The 25201-nt window shown below is 39.7% G+C and overlaps 2 protein-coding genes and 1 long non-coding RNA gene across 10 annotated transcripts in view; 1 reads left to right on the forward strand and 2 right to left on the reverse strand.

The window, feature by feature from the left end:
* Positions 1-10494, forward strand: part of LOC123975367 (chemokine-like protein TAFA-1) — a 32887-nt gene extending 22393 nt beyond the window's left edge. For 4 of the 8 annotated variants that reach the window (XM_046056816.1, XM_046056817.1, XM_046056822.1 and 1 more), the window contains 4 exons: positions 4723-4863; positions 9062-9186; positions 9357-9466; positions 9826-10494. In XM_046056816.1, the coding sequence (XP_045912772.1) occupies positions 4723-4863; positions 9062-9186; positions 9357-9466; positions 9826-9898 (449 nt within the window). In that variant the 3' untranslated portion in view covers positions 9899-10494. Of the gene's footprint in view, positions 1-4722; positions 4864-9061; positions 9187-9356; positions 9467-9613 lie in introns of all 8 variants that reach the window. The other 4 variants (XR_006826039.1, XR_006826038.1, XM_046056819.1 and 1 more) reach the window with 4 other exon arrangements.
* Positions 1594-2831, reverse strand: LOC123975368. Its single transcript, XR_006826040.1, has 3 exons — positions 2771-2831; positions 2266-2481; positions 1594-1889 (listed from the first exon to the last, which is right to left on the reverse strand). It is a non-coding gene; the product is annotated as an uncharacterized LOC123975368 (long non-coding RNA).
* A 4133-nt stretch (positions 10495-14627) lies between the features above and the next one.
* On the reverse strand, positions 14628-24535 carry LOC123974674 (chemokine-like protein TAFA-4). Its single transcript, XM_046055513.1, has 4 exons — positions 24424-24535; positions 22860-23015; positions 22500-22624; positions 14628-14723 (listed from the first exon to the last, which is right to left on the reverse strand). Exons 1-4 carry the CDS (start codon positions 24533-24535, stop codon positions 14628-14630), a joined length of 489 nt encoding a protein of 162 aa, XP_045911469.1.
* Between the last annotated feature and the right edge of the window lie 666 nt (positions 24536-25201).

A 25201-nucleotide genomic window follows, 5' to 3' on the forward strand; every position in this document is an offset into this window, starting at 1 on the left:
CGTGCCTGTATGACCTCCCTACAACGCCTGGGCATGCTCCTGATGAGGTGGCGGATGGTTTCCTGAGGGATCTCCTCCCAGACCTGGACTAAAGCATCTGCCAACTCCTGGACAGTCTGTGGTGCAACGTGCCGTTGGTGGATGGAGCGAGACATGATGTCCCAGATGTGCTCAATTGGATTCAGGTCTGGGGAACGGGCGGGCCGGTCCATAGCATCAATGCCTTCCTCTTGCAGGAACTGCTGACACACTCCAGCCACATGAGGTCTAGCATTGTCTCGCATTAGGAGGAACCCAGGGCCAACCGCACCAGCATATGGTCTCACAAGGGGTCTGAGGATCTCATCTCGGTACCTAATGGCAGTCAGGCTACCTCTGGCGAGCACATGGAGGGCTGTGCGGCCCCCCAAAGAAATGCCACCCCACACCATTAGTGACCCACCGCCAAACATGCTGGAGGATGTTGCAGGCAGCAGAACGTTCTTCACAGCGTCTCCAGACTCTGTCACGTCTGTCACATGTGCTCAGTATGAACCTGCTTTCATCTGTGAAGAGCACAGGGCGCCAGTGGCGAATTTGCCAATCTTGGTGTTCTCTGGCAAATGCCAAACGTCCTGCACATGCACATTTGTGGCCTGCTGGAGGTCATTTTGCAGGGCTCTGGCAGTGCTCCTCCTTGCACAAAGGCGGAGGTAGCAGTCTTGCTGCTGGGTTGTTGCCCTCTTACGGCCTCCTCCACGTCTCCTGATGTACTGGCCTGTCTCCTGGTAGCGCCTCCATGCTCTGGACACTACGCTGACAGACACAGCAAACCTTCTTGCCACAGCTCGCATTGATGTGCCATCCTGGATGAGCTGCACTACCTGACCCACTTGTGTGGGCTGTAGACTCCATCTCATGCTACCACTAGAGTGAAAGCACCGCCAGCATTCAAAAGTGACCAAAACATCAGCCAGGAAGCATAGGAACTGAGAAGTGGTCTGTGGTCACCACCTGCAGAACCACTCCTTTATTGGGGGTGTCTTGCTAATTGCCTATAATTTCCACCTGTTGTCTTTTCCATTTGCACAACAGCATGTGAAATTGATTGTCAATCAGTGTTGCTTCCTAAGTGGACAGTTTGATTTCACAGGAGTGTGATTGACTTGGAGTTACATTGTGTTGTTTAAGTGTTCCCTTTATTTTTTTGAGCAGTGTATTTAATCATCTCTACAGCAGCGATACGATGCTACGAGTAAAGTCTGAACTGTCTTCATAATCAGTCGATACATCTGGACACACCTTGTCTCTTCCTGTATATACTTATTTTTATTGATGTTTTAAAAATGATCTATTTGTGATATAGGTTGTAGTTTTAGTAGTATATAATAACAATAAACCAGTGTTATACCACATTTGGATGTCATTATTTCAGACATAAGTCATAAATGTAGTTGCTTGATTGTTTATGCTGCAAGTGTAAAGAAAAGACATTTATCATTTTCAATGTTTTATTTAAAAAAGAATGAAAATATTATACAGAACAGGGAAAAATATCTTTGTATTTTCTCTACCCTCCTGGGCATAAAAAGAAAACAATGTACAGGTATTCATTCACACAGTGGAGGGAATTATTCGTGTAGCAGTTAGTGACATTACATCTTACACCCTGCTAGGATTAAATCTCTGTATTGTCCTGGTGGATCAGGAGAACAGTTGCATATCTTCCAGAAACAGCAACTTAGTATCACGACTCTGTAACCAAGTGCTCCACGCTGCCACACTACAAACTGTCTGTATGCTGCCTGACTGAACTGTCTGTTACTCTATCCTGGGTCTGGAAGATCAGCCATGTGTGGTGCATGGAAACACTGTAGTCTGGATGTTGTCCACAGTCGTCAGATTCTGGCCTATAAAGGAGATTATAGTTGTTAGAATCCCAAATTGGAAAGATCTGTGTTAATACGACAGAACATTCATCAACATGATCAGATATTTTTATTGAAAAGGGGTTTGTTGTTCTCTAACAGGACTTCTGTGTCCACATTACACACCAGGTCAATGTACCATGACACAGATGAGCCGATGGCTGAAGCAGAGCTGTAGTCAGTTGTTGTAATCAGTAAACGATAATAAAAAAGTAATAAAAATAGTGATTACATTTATAAAGCACTTTATTTTTAACAGTCGAAGGACTTAGGGGGAAACACCAGAGAAACTTTGAGACAAGAACACTGGGAGATAATAGACTAATATTAAAATATATATATATATGTATAGATATACCTGTTCATATGCTGTTGTTGGAGGTGAAGTTCGACGCAGGTCCTTGAAGATGTGCTCCTTGGCTTGCACCTCGTCCTCCCCGTCCTGCCTCTTCTTCCTCGGACCCCGGCAGCCCTCCTTCCTCTGCCTCGCCTCGACCCTGGTCCTGTCCCGGTCTGTGCTTGGCTCTGGGGTGCAGTCCTCATCAGAGACAATAATGCTGTCACCATGGAAGCTCTAACATGCAAAACAACATACATGTTATGAGTCTAACACGAAATCCACGTTCGTGTAGTGTAACTGATAGAAACAGAAAAATTTGTATCAGCCTGTTTTTAGCTTTGCCCAATGTTACCGCAGCTGCTGGCACAGCTACCTGTTGCTAACAGTTAGCTACCCAGCTCGTTACTGATTAAATCTCGGTCTTTTTAAACCTATCCAATAATAACATGTTAGCTTGATAGTGAGTACTAACAGCCGGGTTAGTTGTTTATTTTCATAATGATAAAGTTAGATGTTTTCTTACCCCTGATGTGAGCCGCTGCTCTCCGCTCGTCACACTGTCCTCGTCCACCTGCAGTGTCGGCGACGCGCGTTCACGTGTTTGGGGGGCGTGGCTTTGGAAGGAGCCCAGAAGGGAGGGGGTGGGAGTTTCTCTGTTAGATACTTTCAAAATTTGTTTCTCAAACTTACCTACCCTGCCTTTAATGAATGCCTGACAACAAAACAACATAGGTGTCTGTAATCATATAGCCTATTATCAAATCTTACACATGTTCTAAAACTTTTATGTGCAAATCACTCCAGTCAAAATGTTTATAAAAGTTTTGGATAACGTTATATAACATACATGAAGAAATTATTAAATTATTATTTTCCACTGCCTGCCAACCAATAAGCAAGTGATACACTGTTACTTTGAGTTGCTGGAAATGCTGAAAGTTTGTTGTGATTTCGGATGCACTAATCAAGGAGGAGAAAAGCCTGGGCTGTGTTAGGTGAGGGATTCCCCACAAGGTAAACGTAAACATACCAGATATGGATGTTTTATAGAACGAATAATAAAGGAGTTGTGGACAATACAAATGTATTTATACCTGCTTACAACTATGTTGTTGTGTGTTATTATTTGTTTACATCCTGCTTATAAATGCGAATGTTGAACTAAGGACTAATCTATTGGATTTAAAATTGAATGAATTGTGATTACCTGACCTGCAGTGATTGAGTGGTGTTGGTGCTCTAACTACAGCATGTTTTCTCTTAAGATAGTTTCCACGGCTAAATTTTTGCCTCTATGAACTGCTCTGCATTAGGATGGCTTCACAAAACACAATATTCAAATGTAGTAAAGCGATATCTGCAAATCCAACCACGACACATTTCACAAACCCACAGCTCATTGTCAAACATTACTTCAAATCACTTTGCTGGCAAAATACTGGATACTTTTTCCCCTCTCTCTGCTCTTTCTCTCGACAACCTCCTTGATCTTGTGTCATGCTGACGGGTGTAATTGTCAGATGGTCCTTTGCTGCACAACTCTCATATGCGGAGAGTCTGAGCGTAGTGGGTGGGAGAGGCCAGGGGTTGACGTGGGTCAAGTCCGCTTGGCCCCAGTCCTCTCATCCTTCAGGGCACAGCCAGTAGTTTGGTGATAATTGCATGGTGGAGCCAGTGTTCATATTCATGGTAACCCTGAAGCAGGTCTCTCCTCCTGCAAATAGATGTCTTTTTTTCCCAGCCGCACTCACATCTCTTCATCATCTTTTATATTCAGTGAGCTGCAGGTGCCTCACTTGCTCAAAGAGTGTAAAGCAATATTATTCTTGTTTACAGCAAACTTATATGCCATTAAAGTACCTTAAAATACATTTTCAAAATATTCAAAATTATGAGCCAAAATGTGGATATGACACATGCCAGTGGTAGAGGAAGAATTCAGATCATTTAAGTGTCAGTAATACAATGTAAAAATAATCTGTAAAGTAAAAGTCCTTTATTCAACTTAATCAAATCAAATAAGCTATCAAATAAATGTAGATAAAAGAAAATGACAGTATTTCCCTCTGTGATGTAGTGAAGTAGAAGTAGAAAGTGTTATTAAAAGAAAGTACTCTAGTAACCTCATATTTGTACTTAAGTACAGTAGTGAAGTAAATGTACTTAGTTACGTAGTTGTCCACCACTGATTATAAGCAGCTATTTATGAAACCATCAAAAATGTTTAGAGGGGACACAGACATCAGAAGTATAAAGTAGCATAAAATATAAATACTCAAAGTAACTCAAAACTGTGCTTAAGTACAGTACTTGTGTAAATGTACTTTTCACCACTGATGACAGTCTATATTTAGCCACAAATGTCCACACAGCGAGGTATTCAGATGTTCTCAGAAAGCAGAATGTGTCTGTTTGATCACCCCTGAGATGCTGACTTAATGTAGCTTGTTGTCTGTTTTTTTTCTTTCTTATCAGAAGGGGGCACATGTGAAGTAATTGCTGCTCACAGATGCTGTAATAAGAATCGTATTGAGGAGCGGTCACAGACAGTCAAGTGTTCTTGTCTGCCGGGGAAGGTGGCTGGAACCACCAGAAACAGACCTTCATGTGTCGACGGTGAGTATTTTAGCATAAAAAGTCCAAGACATCAGGTTTTACTACAATTCTGCCCTAAAGCTGCATGGGGAAAAATTTTTTGTTTCAATGTCCTTGCAATGCAGGAAAAGAATGATTTCCATTTTTATATTCAGTTCAACTAAACATACTCTCTATTATATAAAAAAGACAAATCCTGCCAGACAAAACTGCTATGTTTTGTAAAGATACAGAGATTTGTTCAAATAAGTCACCCATGCAATGCCTTGCCTCAGATAAGATTAACATTACCTGGGATAATGTCACATTCAAATTCGGTTGCTGACAGACTTTACTCCAGCAGCAGACAGTCAAACACAGCAGCTGAATGTAGCACATCGTAGGGAAGAGTAAAGAAAGGGAAACAACTGTTGATTACATAGTTAACTCATAGATATTTCATGATGGTTTTATATATCATTTGATAAATGTTTGTTGCACAGGCCCAATCCCTTGTAAGAAAAGGATTTGGTGCTCAGGTCCGACACAACTTAGACACATATTGGCTTTAGTAAAACCTCTCACCCTCAGCTTTCATCCTAAATCCTTTTGCAAATATTACTGCAATCTCTGGGCAGACTGGGGGAGTTTGAGGTCTCTCGATGTCAGCTCTGACAGATTCTTTTCCTCCGTCACACATTACAAACCATTTACTGTCTACTTAACCTGTATTTAAGGCAATTTTCTCTCTTGACAGCAGAAATGTGGCATGCATTAAAGTCAAGTCACATTCACACCTACAGATTCAGTCACTCAATGAAAAGCTCCATTGAACTCTCTGCATTAGCTAGGACCACACCATCAACAGATGTGTTTGAATGATTTATTGATTAAAAACTAGTGCTGGGCAATGATTACAATTTTTAATCGTGATTCATCGCATGATTTTCTGCGATGAATCGCGATTAAATAGCATATTTATGTGCAAAATTGAATAATGAATTCTAAAGTAATGTGTTGTGCACTTTTAATTTAAATGTACTGCTGTATACACAAAAGTGCAATAACATGTGGTTTGCAAACACTTTTTACCAGCAGTATTCCCTTTACACAGTAGCAATAAAATATTTCTTGTAAATCTCATTAATGTAATCAAATCAAATATAAAACCAAAGCTATTTGCCTCTGCCAGGGCATTACCTTTTATAGCTTGTTAAGACAAGTTAGAGTCCAGAGCCAAGATCATAACATCATAACAGGCACCTTCTGAGCAACAGGTTATATATAAATCTGTTTTCTTGGGGGGTTTTTTCTGGGCAGGTAGGCTCTTTTTTCTTTTATCAGGGAGCAGCATAAACAGTCTATGTTCAGTAGCAAGTGTCCCTGTTAGAGTGAGGTGAAGCTGCCGAAGTTGTCTTGTCTTGAACTTCTGTGCATGACGTGCAGCACAAATCATTGGAAGAGAGACTGATCCTCGCTGTTTGTGAGTTTCCAGAATCTATACTGTTTTACTAAATAGGACATCAACAGGAGGGAATTCGCATGGCAGAGCATCCCCACAAAACTAGATGAAGGCCTATCAGATACAGTTATGTAGACTTTAATTTGAACTTAATTTAAATAGGCTACAGCTGTTTGGCGCCATTGCCATGGTTACTCTCCATAGAGTGCTTGCCGTTCACTCGCGGAGCGCTTGTCTCTCTTTCTGATCACCGGAGCAAAGATCAACCCCATGGAGCCAAGCAACTACGTTGTGATTTTAAGAAGGTTCCTAAGATCAACATATTCCTCAATACTAATCAGCATGCAGTGAGTAGCTATCCATTATGGCATTAAATCACTTGTCTTCCTTTTGTTTATCTACTTCTCCCACAAGCTGCAGCGTAGTTTGCCGAAGCCTCCCTCCAACTCTTGTTTGGGTGGGTGATTTGTAGACTGATCAACATCCCACCCTCCTGTGTGTGACCCATGTATGTGTATATATGTGTCTTCAGAGCCAGTGAGCAACAGACTTTCAAAATAATAGGTCTAATAATAAAAACTGCATAAACGTGCGATAAAATAATTGTTGACGTTAGTTAATTAATTAATTGTGGGGAAGCTTTGGTGGGAAATCCGCCATAGCACCCTGGATGATGGAATCCTCATAACCCTATGGGGAGGAAGAAGAAGATGAGGAAACAAGATAGAGAAAGGGGTTGGGGGGAGAGCTGCAGAATACAAGAGCAAAGAAAAGACGATGGGTTAGGTGAGTATTTATGGAAATGCCTGGAGTGACATGATTGAGGTGTGGTCCTGCTCCTCTAGAACGGACCACACTAGAGAGCTGCATTAGGATTGGGAACCCACGGGTTTTAACACTGCTGCGGGCGGGAGCGGGCGGTTGAGAAATATACTGTGGATCCCGCAGTAGCGCTAATAAGATGGACTCAACAAACGAAATTGAAAAGAAGATTAAAGTGAGTGCATGCGGCTGCTCCCGAGAACGTACTACATGGGCCTGATTCCAACCGGCGACCTCGAGTACGAGACGCAGATACGCTGACGAGGAGGCTAAACCCCATTGGTGTCTCTTAAGGAGTGAAGTTTACTCACTGCACAGCCTCGCTGATGTCCGTCACACGCGCTTATACATTACAAAACTTCTCAGATGTTATTGACAAAAATGAATGCAATGATTTATGTCGGTTATTCTGAATGTTTAGCATAGCCCAAACATTTGTGTCCTTTTTTTCCACTGCATGTCACAATGTTTGCGGGCGCAGGGAAAGAGGATCTTTCATGATTATGGTCTGGGATTTCCGTAACTGCAAGTAGTTCGCAAGGGTCTGGAGAGGGTTGGATGCAGACTGATAGCAAGTCAGTTGTAAGAGGAAGACAGTGAGCATTTTTAGCTGGGTCTTGGCATAGACGTCCTCTGAGTAGTAAGGTTATCTGTGGATGGTTAGAGGCAAAGCTGGGGCTGCCAGTTTGGAGTTTGGAGAAAAAGCTATGGTAAACTTTGGTGTGCCTTTTTATAGCCATCAAAAAAAATGGGGATAGTTAACAAAACAGGACATAGTGACGGGATCGAACGATGGAAAGGTTGATCTTGATGGAAAATTTCATGAGGTCAAGGAAAGATGTAAAGGAGAATTTATAAGGACTTGGAAAAAGACAACCGCCTCAGAGAATCCGATTGCACTTCTGGACTCACCTGCTACCTGGACCGTTTCAGGATCGTGAAAAGTGGGGTCTCAGGCATGTAGGTGGCCTAGAAGTTTTGGCTTCCTAGGGCCAGAGAGTAACGTGCATACTCGCTTGGATTTGCGGGGTTGCACTGCACTCCACATGCTAATAGTCAGGCAGACAAGCACTCCCCGAGTAAATGCCAGGCGTTCGTGGTAACCATGGAAACAGCTTATGTGCACTACTGTGTCCCTGCTGATACAATTGTATTTTCTTTAAACCTTCCCTAAATTACAACTATATGTACCAGATACATCCAGTCTTGTGCCAATTCTCTTCCAATGCAAAAGCCCTCTTGTTTATGTTCCCATCACCATTTAGATAACAGTTAAAGGATCAGCCTCTCATCCATTGATTTGCACCGTGCGTCACGTAGAAAAAAGTTAAAGACAATTCAACTTTGACAGCGGGCGGACGTGTGTGCATATTGCCAACGCCTCCTTACCTGCCATTCATTGAAAATCAATTACTAGGCATGTCAGTCGCTCCCTTTCTGAAAAGACCTTTATGCTGGGTCTGCTGATGTGGGTTGATGGAAACTTTAAAAGTGATCATTATGATTCTGTCCAAATAATTCCTTGTCCGATCGGAATAGTGAGATGGAGTCCATTCTCGAGATGATGTAAGTGGAAAGATGAAGATGCTTGTAGTAATTCACATGAGCTACTGAATGGTAGCTTAGCTTGCTTGAGGTGATGTTGCGAGATATTGGAGTGAAGAAGAGGAGATGGGTTTGGTGGTTGTTTATGGAAATGCTAGGAGTGGCATAATTAAGGTGTGGTCCTGTTCCTGAAACTACAAAGCAGCAGTTTTGCACAAGTTGTCTGAAACATATACATGGTACATACAGCCAACAGCCACCTGCGACATGACACATTTGATAATTAGGATTAGACATCCCCGCCTAATTATCATGCATATAAAAACTGCCTGGGTGTGTTATCTGGTTTTGTATTCTGTTAGAGGGGAAATTACCTGCATCACCATCTCTCTTGTCTTTGTTGCCCGGTAGCATCCATAGTAATTGGGAAGTGGTGGTGTGAGATGGAGCCTTGCCTGGAGGGGGAGGAATGTAAGACACTCCCTGACAACTCAGGCTGGATGTGCTACGCCGGCAACAAGATCAAAACCACAAGGGTAAGATAACCTCTTTTGACCGCGGGAAACAAGGCGTTATACAGTAGCAGAACAGTAGGAGAGAATTGTACAGCGCTGTGACACTCGCAGTGGCATCAGCAACATAGCATAGTTATTTAGATTGAATTAGTTGCAAATTGATTTATTACCATCTCTGTTTAACTCCTCAGTTTCCCCCTTCCTTTTTTGTCAGAACACTCAGCCATACACAACATCAACATATTAACGCTTTGTGGAAAGGATGCGAGGGAATGCCTCTGGTGCAAAGGTTAATCTGCAGGTCAGCCTCTTCATTTATATTGGGACACTGCTTACTATTTTCTCACAACTGATTTAATTACTAAGCTTTCTAAAGGGCAAAGCATACAAGTGATATTCATTTCTGATGTTTACATCATCCTAAATACTTCTTTCCTTCTTATTTCAGCACTGTCACAGGCCCAATTAGCACAAAGACAATGAACCTATTGTTGCTTTAAGAAATGTGAACACTTCTCAGATTAAAGTGTAAAAAGATGTAGAATACATAACACATCCTGCTCAAGGCTACTGAAAATATTGACTCTCCAAGCTGCCTGCGGGGAACTTCATCATAACCTTGTAATGAATATATTTTCATCATTTCTTTCCAACATTGAGATGGAACGTGAATATCTGGGCATTTGGATTAATATCTGAAGAGCATCTGGCGTCCCTCCGCAGACATCAATAAAAGTGATGTTCGCTACGTTGCACCAGACAGGACAGGAATACATCGAAGGACATGGGATGAGCAAGAACAGTAGTTGACAGCCCTCAGGTTTTTCTTTTTTTGTGGAAACATTGTAAGAGGAAAAATATTGTACAAATTGTTTGTCCTTTCTTGTGTACATAAAATTTATTTATGGTGGTGATGAAAAACGATCATTCGAGTCTCTGAACGCAGTCATGATCTTCCCTCTTGTCGCCCATAAAACCCAACACAGCCAAAGTTTGACGAGTTCAAGGGTGTGATTTTAAGATGAACTAGATGCATTGTGAGGGAGATGTTTTACAAATACAGCTTGTGTGTCTTCATTCTGTATATTTTACCATTTGTTTGTACGGTAATGTATGCCTTTGATCACCTCTTAAATGGCTTTACCAGTCGAATTTGGTAACATGTCAGCTACCCTGAAACTGATTGATTCACCAAAAATGTGATAACAATAGGTTGTTTTCGATACTTGAAATGCCTTATTTGTGTCAAATCGTTTAAATAATGATATTGTACATACGAAGCCATCTATTGAAATGTGCTGAAATTTCATTAAAGTAATTGTTCCTGTACCTAATGTGAGTGCATCCTTGCTACTGCCCTCACAGGTGTTAGTTACCAGTGTTCAAGGATAGTAATCACAAATCTGACAACAGCTTGATGCTAAAGTAGCCTACCCACGGCATCTGACATTTTGGAAAATGTGCTTGTTTGCTCTTTTTCCAAGAGCTACACTAGAAAATTCACACCACTCTCATGTCTGTACAGTAAATATGAAGTTGAAGGTAACGGTAGCTTAACTTAGCATAAAGACTGTAAACAGAGGGAAACAGCTAGCCTGACTCTTTCCAAATGTAACAAAATCTGTCAACCAGCACATCTAAAGCTCACTAATTAACATGTTATGTCTCATTTGGTTAATGCAACAAAATGCTGTCATTGTTGGTTTGATTAATACCGTCAGGTCCAGGGCCAATCGGGGTCAGATAAGGGCGGGTCTCTTGGCAGGGAGTGGAGCTGAAACAATGGCGGCGGCAGCTCAAGAAAACCCCCATGTCCTCTCTGAAACGAAAGTGGATGCAAAAGTACCGGGGACGAGAGAGGAAGAAATGAAATAGCCTATGAGCTGAATACACAGCTATGACAATAATAGACATAGGCCAACAATGTGTGACAGTGAGACCACAAAAATAGGATGTGAACTGTATTTTATGAAGTTATTAAATCAGTATCTCCATAACTTATTAACTATAAACAGGCAAAAAGAAATGATTTGATACAATTCGATTGGAAAGACTTTTGCAAAGGATTTTCCACGAACATCATGAACATCAGTTGACCAGAAGTACTGGGCCTTGTGTGCAGTATTGGAGCATGTTAGGCCTACTTCCTTTTATAAATGTTTTCTTGTCAGAAGTATACAATTCGTGCAGCACTGAGTAGCTAAATTTATATAAATAAATAAATTTATGTATTAATTTTTTAGTTTTTACGTTTTCCTCCACGCAATTACGTGCATGTCCTTTAATCATAATCATCTCAAACGAAAACATCTCAATCACCCCCTTCAAACTTGTAGCTAATCTATAAGCCTGACCCAGGTTATTAACTGAAAGTACTCTTGCTCTCTGTATACACAGGTATATAAAGCTAAGAACGATTACACAGATAGATGAATGGGTAACAGGACTCTCTCTGTATTTACAACACTTCGATACAGTATCACAGTGTGATACTGGCCATTGCTTTCATAACCTCTACCCCTAGGGAGTTATTCCAGGAGAAAATCAGGGTGACTGTTGGTGCTGTGCAGGGTGTCATCCATCTTCTGGAAAAATGAAAGCTTTTCCTGGACCTTCCACGCTTCATTATTTTCCACTTTCCAAGTATATTCAGCTTTGTTTAAAAGCATTGTTGTCTGTTCATGAAAATGCACCAGTTCTCCTATTCACAAGATAAAAATATGAGCGATTGATATTTTATTTTCCTCTAATTTCATCTGCTTTTAAACAGCATCTGACCAATTAGCACCATATTCTGCCTCTTGCACAGTATATCCATGCATTTATTTTTATCAGTTTCTCTGATATGATGGGATGCTGGGTATCTGCCACTGTACCTGCTAGTGAAATTTGAGCACCTTGTCATTTTCAAGATAAAACAGTAATTGTTTTCGGTAGCAACAGTGTCAACTATGGTTGTCCCATTTTTTACCTCAGCACTCTATGTTACTCCATGGTTCATTCCCATAGCAATCCCTAACATTACCCGAAACATTATTTCCTATCAGTTATCCAAAAGCATGTTGCTTTCTTAAAATATCTTTCGTGATCTAACAGTCTGTTGTCTCTGATGTCTTTCCTACCAGAGAAATAGAGTAGTCACCAGTGGTTAAACCAGTGTTTAAATCCAATATTTCACAGACTGTGTGGCTCCGCACTATTCTTCTTCTCTAGAACATGCGTCCATTGCACATGTTGAGGCAGTCTGTGAAATTTTTTTCGCCTTGGCAAATATTTTATGTTTCTGCGCACACAGTAGGAATATGCAGGGTCACAAAAATACCTCTGAAGATCCAACCTGCTGTATAACAGGTGAAAAAAATAAAGATTTGACTTTTCCCATAAGTTTGCATAAGAAACGTTACTGTATGTGATAGAATCAAAGTGACGTATAGTGTGCTGCGATCTCAAATGGGGCTATCAAAACCCCAAACGCAGGATAAATTTCAGCTTTTTAGAAAGAGAAAATGAACCAATGTACAAAATATAGTGCAAAAGCAGGTGAAACAGAAGCTTGGCTCCCAATGGAAAACATGCTAATCTAATTTGCATAGTGACTACAGTCAACTGACTTGTCTTACCAGCAGCTGTCATCCACATTCATTACAGAGTGTGAATTTAACTCAATCAAGAACTTTAATGAGAGACAACCATGTTTAGCTGTAATGAGGAGGACATTGTACTGTAAATCCAGATGTGGTTGTATTAGCGATAAATAGTGAATTAATAGGAAACTAAATGGCATGTATTCAGTATTTCCCTGCTGTGCTGCCCTTGCATGGGTTGTCTGTTGGGTCCGTCTGTGCTGAGGATCGTGCTGCATAAACACAGATGCCAAATTACAGCACACTCTCCATCATCCATTGTGCTGAAATTACACCAATTGTCTATACATGGCTGGATGAATACACGAAAATGATGTTTAGGTTTACTTGCTTCAGGCAATCGCAATTTGATCTAGCATTTGAAATAATGTTTCCTATCCAACATGGGTTTGCTATATGGGCATAATATGTGACGGCAGCAAGAAGCATCTCATTTTCTGTCAGTCTTCGGAGTGGCTCTCTGGGCTGATGCTGTAGGCTCTGATGTCTCACATCAAGCTGCAGAACAGTGAGAAATAAGACACAAGTGATGATGATGTGCCCTGACTTCTTTTTATGATGCACCAGGGACGTCCTGGGAATTGAGGCTCCCATGGGTTTGTTCTGAAGATACAATTCATTCAAAACACTCAGACAGTCTAGTCATGCTTCATCCTCTGCACTTGGAAGTCGCTGCTCTTTTTCCATGAATATCAAGGTGCAACTTAAAGCAACAGGATATGATGATAAGGTGTTAAGTGTGAAAGAACTCCTATCAAGATAAAATCCCTGCGCACCAATAATTAAATGCTTGAGAGAAGCTCAATGCTTGAGATGCCTTTTTATTAGTAGCTTATAAAATTAATTGCTTGTCTGTTAATGCTGGATGCTAAACTTCACATATGAGAAACTGCAAGGCACACATATGCAGTAAAAAAATATTTAAGAATGTTACTAACTCCTTTTTACAGTTATTTTCTGGGGCATCAAGCAATCACCAAGATTACCCAGTCTAATCACATCCTGTACCGAGAACGGTCTCCACTGCCCCTGCAGGATTCTGGGATTTCAAAGTCAAGGTAACGTGGACTAAAGTGGATTCTAATTAAAGTTGACATCAGGTGCCTCATGCTCCTTTCCCCCTCCTCTTCAAGCTTTCATCTAAATGATTCATGCAGAGAACACCAGGCCTTTCATGCCGTTAGGTCCTCACAAAGGAATAACAACTTGATCACACAATGCAAACATAGACAGATTTACAATGACACCGGCACAGTGTCTGTTGCACTGGGTTATATCAAGTTATGTCAGACTGATGCTGAGGCACTCAGCTGACATTTGTGTTTTTGCAGGGATGTTTTTCCAAACATTCATGCTGACAAATGTGGAAGAGTAAATTAAATCAGAAGGCTAAAAATGGTTTTCTAATTGAATCACGCTGCATCATGAACAAAATGCTAAGTTTCCAGGTGTGGTAATTTGAATGAGACCTGCAGCGAACCTGACATGATTGTTTGGAAATGAATGTGACAAGTGTGTGTCAGCCATATGTTGTGGGCTAGAGCTCTGGTGATGTGGAAAAGGATCAGTTGAAGCAACTCAGTGTCGCTCTGGGTAAGAGCATCACCAAAATACCTAACTGATATATGAAATTGAATCCTTTTCTGAAATTGCAGATGATACAGGTACGCTAAAAAATTTCTGAATAGAGAAATGAATACTTGGAGGCTACCACTCCCCACCCCACCCTACCCCCAGCACTCCATAAGTGGGAAGAGGATTTATCTCTCTGTGAGCCTGCCTTGAATTAAAGATGAGCTCCCACTGCCTTTTGTCAAGCTATTGTGAACAACACAGCATATAGTACACAATAACTACAGGTATGCAAAAAGAGGTTTGGTATAATAGTTCAGCTTTGTGGAGAAGCTGAACAGACTTACCATGACATGGATGTGCCTCCAGGCTGCATGAGAGGGCTATGTGCTCTTATTATTCGTATATTGAAATTGCAGGCTGAAAATCTTGTCTCTGAAAAACCTGAAAATTAGTGGAAGTTGTGCTGCTAATGAATCCTAACAACTTTATCCAGGCTGGTAGTTTTGTTTCTGATGTATGAAAATAAAAAGATTTGTGACTTTAACTCAAGGACTAATACAACTTGTCAATGTTAACACAGAAATGAGTAAGATCCACCCATTCACCATGTCTGTCCTTACACATTTTTAGATAGGGATACTCTTGTGTTAATCACCAAGAAACTGTCTGTCTGATATTTGTATTTTTTTTGTTTGTTTCATGGCAGACAATGACATAATGGGAGCGTCATCTGTTGAGGCGAAGGACGTGAAATGAGCAGCGGCCGACTCGTGTCCAATCCATCTCCCTCACTGTGGTGTCTTGCTGTAGGTTATTTTCTTCCTCACCACTCTGGCCTCACCCTTATGCTTGACTCTAATGGAGACTGACAGTAAATCACAATTACCCATACAAGACACTTTAAAAATAGTTTAGGAAATTAGGCTGCCTTAATCTGAAGGCTGCAAACATGAACACATGGCCCGCGTTGTACAACGTCCCATGAGGGCACATCATATGAAAGTTGAAACCCTAAAGAGAATAGGGCTCTAGTCATGCATTTACACCTTTGTCCTTATTTTATTTGTCCCTAAAACATGTGAAACATTCTGCAGAGAGAAGTATGAGTTTTCAAGGCATTTTAAGCGGGAAAAATATGTTGCTCCAGTTAGTGGGTGGGATCAAACATCTCCAAAAATGTTGTAGCAAATTTTCAAATCAGCTCTGTCTTGAGAAATCAACCACAGATTTTAAGTTTAAACAACTACAGTATATTCTCACATAAAAACCTGCATTCCGTGACACCACAACAGCAGTATTATAACTTACAGTTGCGGTTCTTCTCCTCCACCATTGCTGGTTGTTGGTGCGAAATGCATTCTGGGATACACGGCTAAGTCCACACAAGTCACCACCCAATGCATGCTCAGTGGGCGGAGCTTAGAACACATATGGGTATTTGACTGAACTCAGCTAGATGCGGACTTTTGAATTGGAACAGTACATTGGTCCACAAGTCCACAAGAACACAAGTACAGACAAGAACGCAGATTGAGAAACAGCTAATTTCTTGGCCAGGTGCAGTGACTTCCTGGAGTCTTTGCTGGTTGCCTGGAAACCTCACAGCAACCATAAAACAGCAATAGAAATAGAAATGGTCCTGCACTTTAACCCCCATAAAACCACAAATTGTGTATAAATAGGCAGTGTCTCACTCAGGGTACATAACCATGTAAGTTTCATTAATGTACAATGCAGCCATGAGGCATGAATTACATATGAATACATCACAGCAGAGAACATTAATATTGTCCAATTAATGTTTGTTCATTAAAGTGTAATTGTTCAGTTCTGTTTTAATTAAGCAAACAAGTAATCTCTATTCCAGATAGCATGTATGCATAATGTCAAGCAAACAGATGAAACCTCTCAGCTATAACCAAACTACTTTCAGTGTATTGCTCTGAGTCGCCTATATGGTAGTAAAAGAAGGCTAATTTAGTTCAGACACACACACACACACACACACACACACACACACACACACACACACAGTATATACACAAAGAGAGAGCGACAGGGAGAATTGTGTTTACATTTTTTATTACAAGTGTCAACTCCAGATGAGGAAAAAGTTGTTAAAAGGGAATAGAACAGCATTTCCATTATGTTTTTCATGTGCCCCAGGATAGTTTATTTTCTATTAGTGAACATGAACTACTGTCCCCAGTAGACAGTCACAAGAGAGGAAAGGTTCCCTGACACATATCACCTGCAAACTGATATCAAATAAGCTGCCAGAAATGTGTTATTTGTGACTGGTTTGACTTATGAGAATCGAGTCTAAAGACATGTTCCAAGCTTTGTAAAGAATATCTCTAAATGAGGTTATTTCTGTCTCATTTTGTAGATCAAATGTAGAAAATTGTAAATTTATTCATCTGTTGTGGTGCGCCATATTTCTGCCCCTTTCTTGTGTTCTACATGTTCCAGCTAAGAATAAGGATCTTTTAACTCTCGTCTTAATTACCTTATTTTGGCTACTTTAATTTTGAGTTTAGGATATGATTTTTGTTTTTGCCATGTATTATGACAGGTTCTCAGAGGGTTTCTTCTCAATTTGTACTGAAGAACAGAGATAAAGCTCTTTTCACAGGCTTTAAGGTTATTTTGCAGATAAAAGGTAATCAAGCATCACTGCACAGCTTTCTTAAATTTTTCTAAGAACCTGCGTGAGTGTGTATAAATCACAGCGACACATCTGAAAGTCACCTAATGAATGTCACAGCAGCTCCTTTGAAAATTAATCGAAGAAAGAAAGTTGTGAGTGCAGCTGGTATTTTAGGAATACAGGCACACATTTGAGGATGTGTGCTGTCATTGCTGACATAAACCACACTGGGGTGTTATAGATTTTACCTTATTTCAAACTTCTATTCCAAAAAGTTAGTTCTTGTTCAGAATTTGAAAAACAAAATCTCTTACTTGACAAAGTATGGCCATAAAGGTGGCAGCACATTATGTTACAGACAATATACAACTATGACGGTACAATATTGTGTACAGTACACAGGAATAAAAAGTTTAAATCAAAATATTTCTGTGAAAAAGTTAACAGAGAGTTTAAGAATGGTGATAATATGGAAGTCACACATCAACTTATTCAGCTCAATTCCCAGTGGATTTTTTTTGCAGCTTCTGTAGAGTCTGTGAGAAAATGTAGCTCCATCAGTTCCTGATCTTCCCAAAGCTTTCTTGTCCAGGTCTACTCAGATTTTAAGAACAGTCAGGGAATCTTGGGAACTTTATTTTCAATGAGCTTTGCATTTCGGTATAATATGAATACATAAATTTAAGTTGGGGAGTGGTTCAGCGAGCAAGACTCGGGGATAAAACTACTGTTGGACTTCTAGAGAAGCCTAACCGACTCCCGAATTTAATATGCAATAATATGTTGAACCTAACTAATCAAACTTAATTTTCAATCCACCCTGAGAATTTAAATCAGAGTATCTAACTAAGTATCCACTTGGTATACGTCATTAACAAGATATTTCCTGTATTCAAGCAAAGCTTAAGTTGCCAAAATTGAACAAAATCAAAAGTGACATGTTACTAAAAACATTAGGGTTGCATGTAACAATTATTCTCATTATTGATTATCTTGATTAATTGTTTGGTCTAAAGATCAACAGAGAAATATTATCTATTGCATTTTTGCTTACAATGTTTAAATAGTTAAAAGGTGGAGTTATATGTTATGTTATTCATCTATTAAGAATGTTCTATAATAATACTGAATAACTGTTTAAGTGCAAGTCATCGTAGCAGCTGAGGTCTTCTGTAAACAGTTTGTTGAACTGTGTCAGATCATGTTTATAATACTGTAGTCAGCTGTTTCACAAGCTGCTGGTGGATTTATAAAAGTAGCTACCATATGACACATTCGTTATGAGACGCTGCTGTGTACAAAGCCCATGAAGAGACTCACAATTTGTAATGTGACAAGCTTTCAGTGAATCTACAAAAGAGGTTTCATTCATAACCAAAAGCATATTACAAGTGGACGGTATCACTGATTTTCTAAAAATTTTCAAAACAATAAATATTAATATCCTTATCATTATTATCATTAAGTGAATCTTAAAATTAAATTTTATCATGCTGACGACATTCATAACACTGCTAACATTAAATAATAATTAAGACTTGAATCTTTGTAAAGCGATGCATAAATTGCCCTGAACCGCATGACAACTCAGAGTCAAATCAAGTCACTACCAAAACAATCATAATGCATAATTGTGTTAAGTAAATGTTGAGCAAGCTGCTTACAATTCAGCTGCTTGCAAATAGCACAGCATGTGGCATTCATACAAGTCTGATGCCTCAGATGGGATGATTTGCAGTCACTGTATTTGTGTTATTATAAAAAGGTGTTCAGAAGGAATATTATTCATATAAAAAGGAAAACTGATGAAGTGGTAATTAACATTGTGTTTTGTGGCTATGAATTCCTTCAAGGCAGAGACTCTCCAATGTTTCCCATCATTACTATAAGCACAGTTCCCTCCACAGGAGCACTCAGTTTAGAGAGACAAACAAAAGCATGATGTAAATACTCTCAACAGTGAAAAAGCTGCTCTTCTCTTCTGTCTCCCCCTTCTCCCCATGATTAGCATTTCAAACAGTCCTTGTTTTGCATCAGAGCGTCATGCTTGCGTGCATGCCATCACAGCCTTGCAGGTGGTGGTCTGTCCAACCAGTGAAGTTGAAAAGCAGCCTTTGTGTGTGTGTGATTGGGGGGGGGGGGGTCTGTGTGTGTTTGTCAGAGTGCCTCTTCATGGTAAGGAGAAGTCCAAAGGGATCTGACCTCTTTACAAAGCTCAGAGTTAAGTCTACGGGACAGCATTTTCTACAAATGCTACACAATCATAAATTTCTCAGTATTTGTGGTCTTCTGCTTTGATCGGCGGAGAGAGTCACAAGCCACTGACTGGATTCACATTCTGCCTCCTGAAAATCCACAAAATCTCTTTTTAAGTGTCTGCCAGCAAGCCCATCCAAACTTTGATTGAGTGCATCACAATGTGCTCAGCATATCAAGCACTGAAACAATGATCACTTGCAGTAGCTGCCTCTTTGGACTGGGAAAAGGTGCTACGTCATTTTATCTTAAGTTAATTGCTATTAAATTGTCCAGTCCATGGGATTAACCCCAACCAAAACTGTGTTCAAGCCAAACAAAATTAAAATAATGAGTTCCTGCAGTTTAAAGCTCAGGCAGGAGATATCTAATTAAATCTATTTTGTTCTTTGCTCTATCTGATGGGGTGGTCACTGTCCTCAGAGTGCAGTGTTAGTTAAGGTTACTGCTGCAGGCCAGGACGGGCTTGTACTGATGAGATGGAGCTTCTGACTTGCTACCGTGCCACCTGAAAACAGAAACATATGAAGATACAACATTTCACAACTCTAGATTTTGTTAATTTGTTTCAACATAATTTACATTCAATAAGCTGAGGGCTAACATTTTATCGTATTTTGCTCGTTTTCAGTCCGACCACTTGCTAAGCCCAGTCCTTGAATAGCAATTGTCCAATCATATAGCTTAGCGACTAACAACCATAGGTAAGCTTTGGATTTCCCCACATGGCAAAACAGTGTGCATGGGGCTAAAACCGATACTCTGCATCTCAAGAGTTTAGGGGGATTGAGTCTTTACAAAACTAAAAACACAATTACAAAAGTGTATGAATAAATGTGTGTGATCATCTGCTTTTACGTAAGATATGATTGTTGGCATGCCTGGCTAACAACCTACAGTAGTAATTAAATGCATTATTGTGAGGTTTCAAAAAGATCTGTTCAGCACTGGAAGATCTGGTATGTAAGCCAGGATGCTACTTCAGTGTTTAGAGCAATGTTAGCTGTTAGCTGATGACAAGATTCCAGGGAATCACTGCAACAGGTCAAGATATTGTTACAGTACATAACTCCCTGTAAGGCCACAACTTGTTTGTGTTGCATCAGTGATGTGTGTAACTCAGCAGTCTCCCTAATGAACAGACATCTCTTGAACTAAACCTTCAGACACTGGAAGTGAGTAGATGCGCAGTCACAGACTGAAGACACAGGCGAGGTTCTGCATCTTTGTACTACAACACTTCCTCATCTGTCAGGCTGTCCTTAAGACCAAACACCATTTCACAATGCATTCAAATGTGTAATCAACAGATGATCTGAGTGTTAAACTTTTTATGTGGTATATATCAGCAAGCAAGTCCAGCCCTCAGATCCATGGTAATGTGGTGAATAAACACACTCCAAACCTCTCTGTGATGTGGGGTGAGAAAGAGATTTGTATCAGTTAATAATTTCAGTTGTCAGTGCATTTTCTGTCCTGGTATCACCTCAGATCTTGTGTCTTCAGAGAGATGGGAACACCTGGCCAATAGAGGTCAGAGGAACCAGACTGAACCTTTGGAATTCAGCCTCCTCACCTGCTGCCAGAGTGTGGAGCTTCCAAACAAGTGGATATAGTCTGGACATTGAGTTTTTTTTTTTTTTTTGTTTGCCTATGAACAGTTATGTGATAAGACTGTCTGAAGGTTTATCTGACTGACATGTTGATAAGTGAAAAAAAATCACATCTTGAGAAGCTTCTGCAGAGCCACGGATCAAAAAGATCTCTTTAACTTGTAGCATAATACTTTAAAACTTATTTTCAATGTGTTTCCAATCAATATATCTCCATTTCACATCTGAGGGCCTTTCACAGCTCAATAAGCTGTAAGAGGTTTACATGCACTAAATGTACATCTTTCTTTTTTTACTATAAGCGTGTGATGACTTTAATTGGCTGTAGGAGGTTGCGGTTGAAGACATAAGGACGACTGACATGACTGCTATGGAAATAGAACAAGGAAAGCCTTACTCATACAGCGCACACAGAGGAGGTCTCTATCACAGTGTTATCAATGTGTAGGACTCTTAGTGAGAGAGAAAATAGGCCATTTGATTGTGTTAGATTTTCCAAACTAACTGCAAAAGTGAAGCATACAGTTTATAAATTCAAACATTAAAGCATAAATCTTACCGCTGTGTTGCTCGTCCAAGTATGTTTTTCTATAGTAAGTTTTCAAATTGACTATCCAAAGGTTATTACAGAATGAAACATTTTATTTATGAGACAAAAAAAGCAAAAGCTAGCTGTTTCCTTCAGTAGATTAACAATGCTGCTCCTTGATTTTCATGTTCTACATACTGACTATTTGAATGGGAAATGTAACATTAGTTTAAGCCTCAGCTTTTTAGCATTATGTTATGTACTGTATGTAGCTATCATGTACATTAAGAACCTTTTTACAGAGTTCCTTTAAAACAAGTCAGCTAGAAACATTATAAAGTCAGATGGAGACATTATACTTCTACTCCAGTACTTTTATTTGATCAATTGTACGTGTTTTTCTACACTGTGGTATTGCTACTTTTGCTTAAGTACTTATTCCTCCACTGCTCTCTTCTGTTTTATTCTATTGTTCAGTAGTATAATCTGATGGACCACATGACTACCGGGTATCTTTTGATCAGTGGCTGTGTGCTGGCAGTGCTAACTTGGCCCTGTTTCACTGTAAAATGTTTCCCCCAGGAATCATACATACTGAATAAAACAGCAACTGATGAGAAAGTGCATTTCTAAATGCAGTGCGGTTTCCTTTGGCCGTCAGATTTAATTACATGGGTTTTAGTGTTCAGTAGTTTACAGCTTATTTCATGTTTGTCCTCTTGGCCCCATCATTGACCAGATTATAGAATTAGTTTTTCTAAGCCCACTGTGCCTGGTGGAGAGCAAGAGGGTTGATATGGCCAATGGGAGCAGTGATTATGCTTGATTTTGGAATCCTTCAGCATCAAAGGAGAGCTTATAAAAATAAAGCTTTGTGATGAGCGCTCACAAGTCTGTCAGCCACTGATTTTCATAAAAGTAACGCAATAAAACAGGAGCAGATTTACCATATCTCTGCATTTAAGTGTTTATAAATACCATGTCTTAAACTACAGCCATTTTGTATTAGGTCTTTTGCACAGTGTTGGTGCCGCTGTGACTCAGACTAATGCAGGCCTTCTCCTCACCTTTGTGGTCTTTACTTTGTTCCCAGAGATGCACGACCAGCCAGTGAGGTCAGGGAGAACTCGGCACTCCTCCCCCTCCAGACACGGCTTCATTTTACACCACCACTTCTGTCGCACAATGGAAGCTGGAGAGAAAAAACACACCACAGCAGAAGGTCACTATTTAGAAACGAGGACTTCAAAAAAGACTTGTTTGGGAAAAAAACTCAATCAGAAGTCACACTCTCTGGTTCTTGAACGCCTGTGTATCAGTAGATTCTGGTGAAACTGACTAATCTGACTCTACTTTGAGTAATATATTCATGTAATATCAGAATATTTCCAGTTTAGAGAAGTAGAAGAGGGTCCTAGTAAAATTACCTTCAACACAAGAGGGTAGAGCCCTTGTTGTCCCCGCCACCTGTCCTGGGAAGCAGGAGCACTTGACTGTTTGAGAGCGTTCTTCAATTTTGTTCTTATTGCAGCAACGATGAGCAGCAACCACTTCACAAGTCCCTGTCCTCTCCTGCGATGACCCTGAGGAAAGCAATTTAGAGGAAAAGGTTCCCATGTTTTGCTTGTAAGTAGAGGCAGCTTGAATTACTTCAGCATTTACATATGGAAGTATTATAGTAAAATGGCAATGATTTCTTAACTTTAAATTAAATAAATCCCGTTGTCTTTGTATTACACTCTTTCAATTGACCAGGCATGTAAGCACTGCAATGCAATACTTCAGCCCTGATTTTGATGTTTTTGAAGCTACAGCACCACCAAGTGGATCGAAAGCATCAGCACATCTGTCATTGTCGAGGAAAAAAACATTAGAATGTCAAATCAATCGGCATGTTCAGCCACCTAATTTAATGTTTCAGATTGTGTATTATCCAAAATGATCAGAATAAACAGCAGGAGCAGAAATTTTTTTTTTCCACATTTGCATCAGTATCATTTCACAGAAACACAAATAAAAGGAATTGGATGTTACTTTTTGGTTGTTATTACACCATTAATGATTCATACAGATAAGCTTAAACTAAACTTCCAGTTGAACGGGTGTAAGAAAGCAGAAGTAAGAACATAAGAGACAAACATGTGTATGGATATTGCTAATTTAGAACTGAGGTGTCTGTCTGCCTGCATGAACACCTGCAGCACTTTGATGTTGATGAATTCATAATTAAAGTAGGGTTTTAAATCAGTCAAAGCAGAACTCTAAAATGAAACGTAATTATTCAAAACAAAGACAAATCTCAGATTCAATTTTATTAATTAGTTATCCATACGAGGTAACTAAGAAGTGTAAGGAAAAATGTATTTTAAACGGATTGATTTTTCTCAGAGGAACTTTACTTGTATGTTTCCATTTAATGCTATTTTATACTTCTACTCTAATACATTTCAGTTGGAAATATTGTATGTTTTGAATATGAATTTGGTAGCAGTTTTTTCTTCAATCACTCCTATGAGGCGGGGCTGATCTCTAGGCTGGGAACCACTGGATTAAACAATCTATTGTTGTAATGGAGTACTTTCAAATTATTTTTATTGGTATTTTTATTAAAGGAAGGAAGGTACTGATAGAAAATATTAAAAGTATTTATTTTTGAAATGTTGTAGTGTGTATGCCATATGTCATATACAATAACATTATACTAGATATAATTACATTCAGTTAATTGATTGGCAACAGTCAATCAGTGCATGGCTAATCAAATCCCTTTCACAGCATCCTAACATTAATATTCTAGTCTGTGGATTAATTGTTTTACCACAAGGTTTTGAGTACACCTCCATAATCATTTCTGTTTATAATGAGAAGCACTGTGAGTTTCAGGTCCTTGTTGCATAAAATTAACTCTCTAACGAGCGACCAGGCTGTTGACCAGGAGCCATAACGAGTCCCTTAGGGGTGTGAGACTGGTCTGGTTGAGTCTGAACCTACCTGTCTGTCCTCGGGAGCTTTGGTTGCCAGTGGACACTAGCTGGCTACAGAAGCCTACACAAAGAAGCAGGAGGCCCCAGTGTAATGGTCGAGCCATTATGTTCAGCTTCATCTTGCCTGTGCAGACAAAGAGGTTCATGCACATTTGAACAGAAATATGTGTAGCCTATATGTTTGCGTAAGACCATAAAGTTTCTGATACCCCCTGACTTGTGATATGTGGTTTATAATTTCTGCATCTGATATTTGCTTGTTTATGACTTTCACATCACTAAGCTAAGCCAAGGCAAATCAAAGAAATGCCAATAAAAGCCAGAGGCAACTTTGAGGCAGATAAGAGTGGGTCCTTGCACTCTTTTCCGACTCTTATTATCCTTTCGGCTGTAAACATGTCTGCATTCAAAGCTCAACTCTTCCTCCACAACAAGTTATATTCCATGAGTCACAGAAAAACTGGGACATGGACTTTTAAGTCATACCACAGCAATAACTACTGCAAAACAAAGATGACATAAAGCAAAACATCACTTAATTCACTAGTTTTCTTGAGCCGTTTTCTTCCACTCACAGCTCATTTATGTTTATCATTTCCAGTATTAATTAATCTGCAGATTATTTAAACAATTACGAATCCTTCACAATTTCCCAAAGTCTAAGCTTCAAATTGCTTTGTTTTGAGTCCACAACTTTAAGATATTTAACTTAAAATCACATAAAACAGAGGGAAAAAAAGCAAATACTTACATTTAAGTAGCTGGAACCAGCAAATGTCTGGTAA

Source organism: Micropterus dolomieu, linkage group LG08 (genome assembly GCF_021292245.1).
Source record: "Micropterus dolomieu isolate WLL.071019.BEF.003 ecotype Adirondacks linkage group LG08, ASM2129224v1, whole genome shotgun sequence".
NCBI lineage: Eukaryota > Metazoa > Chordata > Actinopteri > Centrarchiformes > Centrarchidae > Micropterus > Micropterus dolomieu.

Excerpts from the sequence above, each read along its gene's own strand:
- LOC123974674 (XM_046055513.1), bottom strand. The coding sequence starts at position 24,535 with ATGAAGCTGAACATAATGGCTCGACCATTACACTGGGGCCTCCTGCTT. Across the intron at positions 22,625-22,859 it reads TCTACCCTCTTGTGTTGAAG|CTTCCATTGTGCGACAGAAG; the intron begins GTAATTTTACTA and ends TTTTCTCTCCAG. Across the intron at positions 14,724-22,499 it reads ACAAAGTAAAGACCACAAAG|TCTGTTCAGCTTCTCCACAA; the intron begins GTGAGGAGAAGG and ends TGTCATGGTAAG.